This window comes from Pseudorasbora parva, chromosome 20 (genome assembly GCF_024679245.1).
Source record: "Pseudorasbora parva isolate DD20220531a chromosome 20, ASM2467924v1, whole genome shotgun sequence".
Lineage (NCBI taxonomy): Eukaryota > Metazoa > Chordata > Actinopteri > Cypriniformes > Gobionidae > Pseudorasbora > Pseudorasbora parva.
The window spans coordinates 2753295-2765771 of NC_090191.1; the positions used below are offsets into that span (position 1 = coordinate 2753295).

A 12477-nucleotide genomic window follows, 5' to 3' on the forward strand; every position below is an offset into this window, starting at 1 on the left:
GTGGTCTGTTATGGGTCCTGTCTTCCGTTACAGAAGCACACTCAGAGACCGAAAGAATGCAGTGCAAGGGTGATTTATTGACAACACTTAAGTAAATCAAATGAATGCAGGTAAGTATTGAGAATTTTGCAAACGGTTGGAGTGAAGAAGAAAATAAGCAGTCCAATCTTAAGAATATTACAGTCACAGGAGAGTGTGGATGGAGAGGGATCAGTCAAGAAGCATAAACCTTGTTGCAACTATCTGGAACACTCAGAAAGTCTGGAGAAGGGAGATCGCTGGAAGTAAACTTAGTTTGCACAGTTTAGTCACTTGGAACAACATCTAGAGAGTACGGTAAGTGTCACTTGAAGAGCTTGTTTTTAGAAAGGTATGGTCATTATTTGATTTTACTGGAAATGGTTTGCACTAGAGAAAAGTGATACTGTTTAATTATTACTGGGTATTTAAAAATAAATCATAATAAATGTTGAAATCTGTTATTATCTTTTCATTCTTTTTTCTGTAGGCAGCACTAACTTCCTTTAAGCAGCAAGCAGTTAACCATCTGTTTGATAGAAAAGCACACTTAATCTGCTAGACTACAAGGTAGTGATGGGGTCTGCAGTTGAAGGCCTGTTGTACTCCTTTAATTCCCCAAACTGCACAGCCCTATATTCCAAACCACTTCAATAACACCTGTGGCAGTGTCCTAAACACATTGACTCCAAACATGAAGAGTTTGGAAATTGTCCTAAAGAACGGAAATGGTTACAAATATTGAGAAAAGTTTCTTTCTGTAGCTTCAGCCCTGTTTCCACCACAGGAACTTTACCCAGGAACCAGGAACTTTGGTTGGTACTCAGTGTGTTTAGACCGCAGGAACCAGGGTCTAAATGAAGGTCCGGGTAAATATTTCCCTCTCCAAAAGGCCCTGCTAGCGAGGTAGCACTTGTAGTAGCAATAATCTGTGTTTTTCTCGGGCAAAGAATTGACTCGGGTCTTCGTTCAAATATCAATGTTTTACTGAATGTTCTTGTACAATAAACAGAAATAAAACTCCGGTCAAAAAACTGTGTAGCTCCGTCTTTCTTTCGTTCTTACAAAAGGGCGCAAAACCAAAGGCGCCGAAGCAGTCCAATAATAAAACGGAGCAAACCATTACAGAATAAACATAGGGGAGTATAACAAATATACTTATAAATCCAAACACTTTAAAATCTAAACCTAAATCTTATTCATGCATTTCTAACTTTAATATTAAATTTTATTATTCAAATAATGGCTCTTATAGTACTTTTTCAAAGTTCAGGAACTTTTGAGGGCGGGACTTGGGCGCTGAACATGCTGATTGGTTTAGCTCACGCAGCATTTTATTTCAACCGGCATTTTTATAAGTCTTTTGCGAGGTTTGGTCTACGTTCAGTAAATATCAGTCTTGCTCTCTGTCTGATGGCGCGCGTTTGTCTCAGCCATCTCACGTGCAATGTCCATAATAGCTGATAATAATATACATTGTCATTTTAAATCTAGCTTTACAAGCTTACTGAATATGCTGCATGCTGCTGAATCTGCATATTAGTGCTCTTTTCTGTCGTTGTTAATTACCTCTTAGTAAACCTATACATAACCAGCAAAAGCAACACAGCTTGAATCTCTTCCATACTCGTTATTAATTTTTTTACAGTCTAGATTTTTCATCATGTAAACGACCTGACCGATTACTTTTAAGTGTGCGTCCTTACATGACGTGACAGCGCGCACCGCGCTCATGTTGACAAGAGAGGAAAGTTAATTTTTCTGAGGGGTAAACTTTTTATTTCGTAAGTTATGAAGATAATGTTGGAATAATGACACAGCGTATATTGCCCCAGGCAGTTTTTACTTTAACTGCGCCTGACAGAAGAAATTTTTTTTTCTGAGATGGTTATTACACTTTACAACAAAAAAATAGCTTATATAATACTGTATTAGTCCTGGTGGCCGTTAAGAGTTGCTATGGCTACAGTTAACACACTCCAGCTGCTGGAGAAAACAGCGTTGACATTTTTGATGCGGCAGACAAACTGCATGTGACAAAATGATTGCGATTGAAAGTCATCTCATGTAAACACCAGATCGGTTTAGATAACGTCTCATGTAAACAGTCCACTAAATCTTTCAATCGGTACACACAAAAATTATTACTGTCCGTCACTGACTTGGAGGAGCAGTCGCGTGCAGTCCTACATCACCGGACTAATTTGCCTAATCTTCTCGGAACTTTATCGCGGTGGAAACACAGACAGCTGCAGGTCTGGGGGGGAGAAAAGTTCCTGTTAAAAATTTCCTGGTACAAATTGTTCCGGGTAATTTTGGTGGAAACGGGGCTTTCGTTTGTATAGGATCTGGCAAACATGTTTTTGGTTGTGATGCCTTAAATGTTTTAATATCTTGATGTCTGTTGTTTTGTGCCATTAAACTGTTTTTTTTGTGTGTGTCTCTTTTAGATCTGATGGCACTGAAAGTGGAGAGTCAAGACCTAAATGAAATGGAAGAGAATGAAATGCATGGGCAACATCATGATTTCATAACAGGAGAAAAATCTTTTAGTTGCTCACAGACTGAAAAGATTTCCTCACAAAAAAATGCTCAAAGGCCAGGAAAGAGTTTAAGTAAAAAGCAACACCTTAAAGTCCACATCAGAGTTCACACTGAAGAGAAGCCGTTCACCCTCCAAGAGTGTGGAAAGAGATTTATTAAAAAAGAAAACCATAAAAAACACACAAGTATTCACACTGTGGGGAAGCCTTATACCTGCCAGCAGTGTGGAAAAAGTTTCACTTATAAAGGGACTCTCAGAGTCCACTTGAGGATTCACACTGGAGAGAAGCCTTTCACCTGCCAAGAGTGTGGAAAGAGTTTCAATCAAAAAGGACACCTTGAAGAACACATGAGAATTCACACTGGAGTGAAACCTTACACCTGCCAAGAATGTGGAAAAAGTTTCACTTATAAAGGGAGTCTCAGAGTCCACTTGAGAATTCACACTGGAGTGAAGCCTTTTACCTGCCAACAGTGTGGAAAGAGTTTCAATCGAAAAGGAAACCTTGAGGAACACAAGAAAATTCACACGGGAGTAAAGCCTTTTACCTGCCAAGAGTGTGGAAAAAGTTTCACTTATAAAGGGAGTCTCAGAGTCCACTTGAGAATTCACACTGGAGTGAAGCCTTTCGCGTGCCAAGAGTGTGGAAAGCCTTTCACACAGAAAGCGAGTCTTGATGACCACTTGAGAATTCACACTGGAGTGAAGCCATTCACCTGCCAACAGTCTGGAAACAGTTTCAATCACACAGGAAACCTTGAGGAACACATCACAATTCACAGTGGAGAGAAGCCTTACACCTGCCAAGAGTGTGGAAAGATTTTTACTCATAAAGAGAGTCTTAAAGTTCACACGAGAGTTCACACTGGAAAGAAGCCTTACACCTGCCCACAGTGTGGAAAGAGTTTTATTAGAAAAGAATATCTAGAAGCCCATATGAGAATTCACTCTGGAGAGAAGCCTTACAACTGCCAAGAGTGTGGAAAGAATTTCACTCAAAAAGGGAATCTTAAAACCCATATGAGAATTCACACTGGAGTAAAGCTTTACACCTGCCAAGAGTGTGGAAGGAATTTCACTCAAAAAGGGCACCTTGAAGAACACATGAGAATTCACACTGGAGTGAAACCTTACACCTGCCAAGAATGTGGAAAAAGTTTCACTTATAAAGGGAGTCTCAGACTCCACTTGATAATTCACAATGGAGTGAAGCCTTTCACCTGCCAACAGTGTGGAAAGAGTTTCAATCGAAAAGGAAACCTTGAGGAACACAAGAAAATTCACACTGGAGTAAAGCCTTTTACCTGCCAACAGTGTGGAAAGAGTTTCAATCAAAAAGGACACCTTGAAGAACACATGAGAATTCACACTGGAGTGAAACCTTACACCTGCCAAGAATGTGGAAAAAGTTTCACTTATAAAGGGAGTCTCAGAGTCCACTTGAGAATTCACACTGGAGTGAAGCCTTTCACCTGCCAAGAGTGTGGAAAGAGTTTCAATCGAAAAGGAAACCTTGAGGAACACAAGAAAATTCACACTGGAGTAAAGCCTTTTACCTGCCAAGAGTGTGGAAAAAGTTTCACTTATAAAGGGAGTCTCAGAATCCACTTGAGAATTCACACTGGAGTGAAGCCTTTCACCTGCCAAGAGTGTGGAAAGCCTTTCACACAGAAAGCGAGTCTTGATGACCACTTGAGAATTCACACTGGAGTGAAGCCATTCACCTGCCAACAGTGTGGAAACAGGTTCAATCACACAGGAAACCTTGAGGAACACATGAGAATTCACAGTGGAGAGAAGCCTTACACCTGCCAAGAGTGTGGAAAGATTTTCACTTATAAAGAGAGTCTTAAATTTCACATGAGAGTTCACACTGGAGAGAAGCCTTTCACCTGCCCACAGTGTGGAAAGAGTTTTAATAGAAAAGAATATCTTGAAGCCCATATGAGAATTCACTCTGGAGAGAAGCCTTACAACTGCCAAGAGTGTGGAAAGAATTTCACTCAAAAAGGGCATCTTAAAACCCACATGAGAATTCACACTGGAGTGAAGCCTTACCCCTGCCAAGAGTGTGGAAGGAATTTCACTCAAAAAGGACACCTTGAAGAACACATGAGAATTCACACTGGAGTGAAACCTTACACCTGCCAACAGTGTGGAAAGAGTTTCACTCACAAAAGATCCTTTGAGCAACACATGAGTATTCACTCCGAAGAGAAGTCTTACACCTGCCAACAGTGTGGAAAGAGTTTCACTCGAAAAGCAAGACTTGAGGAACACATAAGAATTCACACTGGAGTGAAGCCTTACACCTGCCAACAGTGTGGAAAGAGTTTCACTCAAAAAAGGCATCTTAAATCCCACATGAGAATTCACACTGGAGAGAAGCCTTCTTCTACATTAGTACAAAATCTTCTGATCAAAACACACGAGGAAGACGGAGTAAAACAAGCAATCATATGTAAGCAGATGCATATGGTAAATAACATGATCATCATATAAATCAAAACAGCCCATAATGTTACTGAATGAAATGTGGACCCAGGACGAGCTCTGGGACTGTGAAGAAATAGAGGTGTTGATGGACTCCATATACTCCATCTGTGTTTGATCATCGCTCTGAATCGGATCTGAATGTAGTCTTTGACAAAAACTTGATTTTTTTCCCCCAACTTTTTGTTCAACTTTTTTTTTTAATGAAAATTACCAACAGGTGTTGATCAACAGGAATGCATGAAACTAGAATTTTCTTTTTTTTAAGTAGAAAACTCTTAATCTTCATATTGCATGCTCAGATATTCATACAACAAAATATTCTATGGGACATCATATTTTGTGAAAATTATCAAAAACCCTTGTGACTGGCAACTTTAAAAAATAATAATATTGTTGGCGGGGAAAAAGTTAATATGTGGTTCAGGCAATATGTGAATATGTACATGTATGCTCACTGTAATAAAATTAAATATGACAAAGACAACCCTCTTCTTTTTAACCCTCTGGACCCAAAGAATGTGCCCGCTTTGCTGTATTTTCCCTCATGACGGTGTAAAACAACTTAAAATACTCAGTCATTTTTGGCCTCACAGACATAAACGATGTCTTTACAAACCTTAAAGTGTCTACTTTTTAAATACTTTTTTAAAAAGTTGGGCTTTTCGCTAAATAAAAAAAAACAATATATGCATTCTCCAGTCTGTCTCCATGTGAAGTCCTTTCTGAAATGTGCGCAAAGATATTCTCAGAACTCAGAGAAAACTTGCCACACAGACACGACAAATATCTCTTTATAAAGCTTAGAATGTCTACTTATAAATGATGTCATTTATATAAAAAAAATATTCTCTGTTTATGTAATCCATATGAAAACAGTGAGAGGTCCAGCAGATTTCAGCAGTTCTGATCGCGTCAAACGGCTGAAATCACGTGACATTGGCGACCCGAATCATTGATCAATTCACTGATTCATGAACCGTTTGAATATTTTTGGAGGAACACGGAAGAGAAGACAATGCTGAATAAACTCATAGTTTTTGATATTTTTGGACCAACATGTATTTTCGATGCTTCAAGAAATTCTAATCAACCAACTGATGTCACATATGGACTACTTTGATGATGTTTTTATTAGCTTTCTGGACATGGACAGTAAAGTGGGCATAGACTGCATTTGCTCTGGGATTAAAATATAAAATATCTTAAACTGTGTTCTGCTGATGAATTTACGGATGAGGAACGACATTAGGGTGAGTCGTTAATGACATAAATTAACTAACCCTTTAAAATAATTTTCTATTTGGATATATTTTTTTAATGCAATTTATTCCGGTGTTCAGTTTCACACGATCCTTCAGAAATCATTGTAATATGCTGATTTGCTGCTCAAGAAACATTTTTTTATTATTATGAATGTTAAAAACATTTGTGTACAATTTATTTCAGGATTCAGGACTCTTTAATAAATAGAAAATTCAAAACAACAGCATTTATCTGAAATAGAAATACTTTTATTCACAAAGATGCCTTAAATTGGTCAAAAAACACAGTAAAGGCATTTCTAATGCTACAAAATATTTTCATTTCTGAGTCTCTGAAGCATGCCTGCAGCTGTCGCTTGTAGGTGGTCAGATCCAGATCCACGTTTGGTCACTTCTTACGGGGCGATAGCAAGTTCTGCCCTTTTATCCTGATCTGGCTTGCCCATTGGGACGGATGGTGCCACTCGGTCTGCGGGGGGCTCACGTGATTTCTCCCTGGTGGTAAAACGGGCTCTGGGTCTGGTAGTGCTCTGGATCAGGGTGCAACGCTCTCCAAACACCAGAAGACATGACAGTCCCTTTTTTCCTCGCTGAGCCTATTTGATGACATCCCACCCACAGGTGCCGTGATGACAAGATAATCAGTGCTACTCATGTCACCTGTCAACGTTCATAATGTAATGCCTGATCGGTCTATTCATGACGGTAGTCACCAGAGCTTAATATTTTAATAGATGTTTAACTTGCTTGAGTTCAGACATCTAGGAGTGAAAACATGAACGCTGGAGAGCTCTTTAATAGTAGAAAATGAAGTTTTACTTCTGATGAAACAGCTTCCCTGTCCTTACGACAGATGCCACTCCATATCAACCCTAGCAGCCATGAAATGGCCGTCTGCTTGATTGCACGGAGGGCAAGATCTGAGGCCAAGCAGAGTTCTTGAATCGCTTCCGGCCCAAATCCCTCATCATGATCCTATTCTCTTAGCAGGTCAGCCTGATGTGCCTTTAACAGCCATGTTGTACAGGGACACACCAGTCTGAACTGCTTCTGCACACACTTTACCAACTATGCTAGTCAATCTCGCAAGCTAGGTTTCCTTCATTACGATGCTGGTGACGTGGAGAGCTAGCCCGTATGCATCTGGCCCATCCTCGGGCTCCCCGTACCCAAGTGGAGTATGGAGTGGAGTATGAATTCCTCAGTCTGGAGATCGGAAAAGAACCACACTCACCTACTATAAGACAAATAAGGACACAATCAAAAATAATTTAGCCCTATTGATTACATTGCAAAATGTTACTATTGATTGTTGCATATTTGTTTGTTGAGTCAAGTAAAGTGAAGTCAATTTTTTTTCAGGAATACTTGGCCTCTCGTTCCATTATTAATAATAATAATAATAATAATAATTCATTACATTTATATAGCGTTTTTCTAGGCACTCAAAGCGCTTTACATGGATGGGGGACTCTGGATGCGTGAGACCACGTGATTTGCCTGTCCGACGTCCATTTCTTGTCTCCAACCAAGGATATATTGCCAACATACATGCAATACTTTTGGGAGTCTGCACAAGGTGTTTATTTTGAAATTGAAAGGGATTTTTGACTTTTATTTTGTTTTTCCGGTGAGACTTGGACGCGCGTCCGTTAAAAATAGACTAGGGACCTATATTTAGCGAAGTGGCGCGGAGAGCCGCTTCTGGGAAGCTTCTGAAACGCGTCGCGTCCGGTGTAAACACAAGCATTGACTAAAATGGCCGCTATCATCTCCGGTAGCCGTGTCGCAGCCGTAATGCGCCGCACACGTGTTCAGTGTAAATGAGGGGTCAGCTCTTCTGCATTGATGGGTCTGGCATATCACATCTTCCTCTTCACAATACTCCATAGATTTTCTATGGGGTTAAGGTCAGGCGAGTTTGCTGGCCAATTAAGAACAGGGATACCTTGGTCCTTAAACCAGGTACTGGTTGCATTGGCACTGTGTGCAGGTGCCAAGTTCTGTTGGAAAATGAAGTCTGTGTCTCCATAAAGTTGGTCAGCAGCAGGAAGGACAAATTGCTCTAAAACTTCCTGGTATACGGCTGTGTTGACCTTGGACCTCAGAAAACACAGTGGACCAACACCAGCGGATGACACCATCACTGACTGTGGAAACTTGACACTGGACTTCAGGTATTTTTGCATTTCCTTCTCCCCAGTCTTCCTTCAGACTCTGGCACCTTGATTTCCGAATGACATGCAAAATTTGCTTTCATCCAAAAAAAGTACTTTGGACCACTGAGCAAAAGTCCAGTGCTGCTTCTCTGTAGCCCAAAGTGTCTTGACCTGGGGAATGCGGCACCTGTAGCCCATTTCCTGCACACGCCTGTGCACGGTGGCTCTGGATGTTTCTACTCCAGACTCAGTCCACTGCTTCCGCAGGTCCCCCAAGGTCTGGAATCGGTCCTTCTCCACAATCTTCCTCAGGGTCCGGTCACCTCTTTCGTTGTGCAGTGTTTTTTGCCACATTTTTCCTTCCCACAGACTTCCCACTGAGGTGCCTTGATACAGCACTCTGGGAACAGCCTATTCGTTCAGAAATTTCTTTCTGTGTCTTACCCTCTCGCTTGAGGGTGTCAATGGGTGCGTTTACATGCACACCAGTAAGCTGATAACTCCAAAAAATCAGTTTATTGAAATAACCAGTTTTCCCCGTTTACATGCAAACCAGTAAACTGACAACGCAAGTAAACCGCGTTTACATGACTTTATTTTTAATCCGGGATTTTTTCTTGTAGTGACGTCAAAAATAATAATGTCTGTATCTGATTCTGAGTATTTCAAATGTTACGTCAGTTGTGATGTTACATAAAGCGTGCACCTTGTCAGCGGAAGATTTACAGCTCATATTATCCCTCATGCAGTTATGCAGCGTTTTGACTCAACCTCTTCTAGGCTAATTCTGCTGCATGAGAAAAGAGAACACCTCTTTACAATTTTCTGGGTCTTAAACGAGTCTGAGTTTGTGATATACAGTCTTGTTCAAAATAATAGCAGTACAATGTGACTAACCAGAATAATCAAGGTTTTTCGTATTTTTTTTATTGCTACGTGGCAAACAAGTTACCAGTAGGTTCAGTAGATTCTCAGAAAACAAATGAGACCCAGCATTCATGATATGCACGCTCTTAAGGACTGTTCCAATATCGAGGATCCTCGGAATTCAACCAAGGACTGAGTCCTTCGTTCGAAAAATATGTCATATACAGGAAAGGATGCATATGAGTAGCCTTCGCGCTCTTCGCGTTCTCAAATCACCCACAATCCTATGCGCGCAGCTATGCTATCTTCAGACGTTCCCGGAGTCGGAGCGTGAATGGGGCAAATATGCTTGTATCGGAGTTTGTAGATGGGAAGGAAGGAGGCGGGAACCGGCGAACGTTCAACAACTTTATAATAGCCCCCTCACGGGCGACTGCCATCACACACATAATAAAACATAAAGTCCAGGCCTAGTCCTTCCACACTCCTCCAGTTATACTCCCGTCACTGCCGTGAGCCGAGACCGGTGTGGCGGCGATCAGCTGCCGCTCATTATCACTCCACCGGCCCGCTCTCATGGTCCCTCACCTCGCTGCTCGCCACAATGCTTTTATATACGTTACCAAACATTTGTTATAACCGTAGTAAATATAAGTAAAGTTTAACGTTTAAATACCGGTACAAAATACTACTGTATTGATATTAAAAAAATACACATAACGTTATTGATGGCCAACGAACCTTTTCACTGACGTAATGACGTGCACTTGCTAGCCTGTTCCATTAACGTGTTCTCCGAATGCTAAAGAGGAGCCTCGCCTAGCCTCTGAAGGAAGTGACTTGGAAGGATCCGTCCTTCCAAGGAAGCATCCTTGACATTGAGAAACACCTAGACTTAAACGAGACGTCCTTCGTAGGACACACAGGCAGGAAGTATCACGTTGCTATGCCAACAAGTTCAGCCACGTTGCGCTCTCACGGCAGTTTATATGAATGAAAATTATTTATAACTTGAAAATGACTATGAAATGTTTCTTGTCTTGACAGCAATGTACTGTTCTAAACGTTTAAATTGCACTAAACAGTTGTAATCCTGTTTACCACAACTATCTGTTTGAGGTAATAGAGCTTAAAAAAAACCAACAAAAAAAGCTTGAACTACTTAATTTAAACAGCACACATACGCTCGCATGTATATCTGGCGGTGGTGCCGTTTTTTCACATAATATTAAAAAAAATATGACGGTTGTTAACGGAGACGCAAAGAATTGTGGGTTATCTCCAGCCGTGAAGGATACACCTCATGCACACTCCGAAATCCCGTGAAAGAAGGACGCATTCGAAGGTCGCGTTTGGAGAGTCCTACTCACTTTTTTGAAATGAGACGGCCTTATGACGTATGCACCCTTCGAATGCGACCTCCGGAGGACGCAGCCTTCTGAAATGAGACACAGCTTATGAATTCGGACATACTACTCTGCTCGCGTACTGTTTTTCGCATACTATATAGTATGGAAGTACGCGATTTCGGACGCAGCTTCTCTCTCTACGCAGCTAAGCGTTGCTCAAACAATGACGTCACACGGTTAGGCGCATTTGATCGACTCTTGCTTGTATCTCCCAGTGCAGGCTATATTTCACTTTTTTTCTTTGTGTGTGTGTGTGTGTTCCTTGTTTGGCAATACTTGTGAGGACACAAATGTCCTCACTTATATAGTAAAACATGAAAATGACCCACTAGTGAGGACATTGGACTGGTCCTCACTAGTTAAAAAGGCTTACAAATCAGCCAAAACATGTTTTTATTTAAATCTGTTGATCTGCACATGATTCTGTGATGGGTAGGTTTAGGGATAGGGGTTGGGTTAGGGGATAGAAAGTATCATTGACCTGATATAAAATCAATGGAAGTCTATGTAATGTCCTCACTAATATAGTGAAACAAACCTGTCTGTGTGTGTGTGTGTGTGTGTGTGTGTGTGTGTGTGTGTGTGTGTGTGTGTGTGTGTGTGTGTGTGTGTGTGTGTGTGTGTGTACATGTTTTTCTAGCCTGGTGGGGACTTCAACTAGCCTGACAAGCCAGACCCACATCAAGATGTTTGGTCTGGAAACTCACCATAGACAGGGCTCAATCTGAGGGGCGGATAAACGGTTGTCTTTCAAACTCCCTCAGCACGCGATAGGATAGCGGTACACCAACCAGAGCAACGACGGTGAAGGGGAGCTCTCTGACTGATTAAACATTCGCCGTATCCGGTCGGCTAAACTCCGAACACATCTTCCCTTTTTAAGAATGACTTCAGTGCCGCTCTTTGTTCTTTTCTCAGAGGAAAGCTTAACTCCAAGTCTTCCGGAGGCGCGGGCAGAGCTGATTCGAAAGACCGCCGCCGTTCGCCAGTTTCTGTGTTTACTAGAAGACTTTGTTACTAGAAGCACGCAAATGCAACTCGGCCGTCGTCATTATGGCCCCACCCGCCGACTCTATAGCCTACCTACACGATAAGATTGGGCCGTCCAGATTCTGAGGAATACAGCTCAGATAGGAATTGAGAGTTGCTAGACCACACTTGCGGGCAGATTAAATTTGCTGCCGCTAGGGTGCGTCTAGATTTCTAGGCTAGACTTCAACCTGAATGCACACAGACTCATGGGGACTCGTGTCACTGTGGGGGTACAACAGCTTATAAATCATACAGGATTAGTAGAAAAAAATGTAGAAAGTGCAGAAAGTTATGGGTAGGTTTAGGGGCAGGGGCAGTGTAGGGGGATAGAATATATGGTTTGTACAGCATACAAACCATTACGTCTATGGTGAGTGCCCCAGAAAGATAGCGCACCAGACGTGTGTGTGTGTGTGCGTGTGTGTGTGTTGTTATTTGAGCTGAATTAAAAGTCTTAAATGCAGTTATTAAAATATTTTTATTCTTAAAATAGCTTTCTTTGAATAAAACCAATCGCCTTCATCTGACCAACAATTTGACAAGTAACTTAAGCTAACGCTATCGATTTGATCGATTGAGCCCTTGTTTATGAAAGCTTGAGCTTTTAAATAAATCTTTATGTGAAACTTAAATGTTTTGATAGTTTTGTTAAGGTTTTGCTGCTAATTTGTCAATGGTACGTATCAAAA

General features: G+C 41.2%; 1 protein-coding gene across 1 annotated transcript in view; it reads left to right on the forward strand.

Annotated features, from left to right (window-relative positions):
- LOC137049282 (zinc finger protein 569-like) overlaps window positions 1-12477 on the forward strand; it is a 51339-nt gene that overhangs the window by 8804 nt on the left and 30058 nt on the right. The window contains exon 2 of the mRNA XM_067427782.1: window positions 2469-4966. Coding sequence (XP_067283883.1) covers window positions 2469-4966 — 2498 coding nt within the window. The remainder of the gene's footprint in view (window positions 1-2468; window positions 4967-12477) is intronic.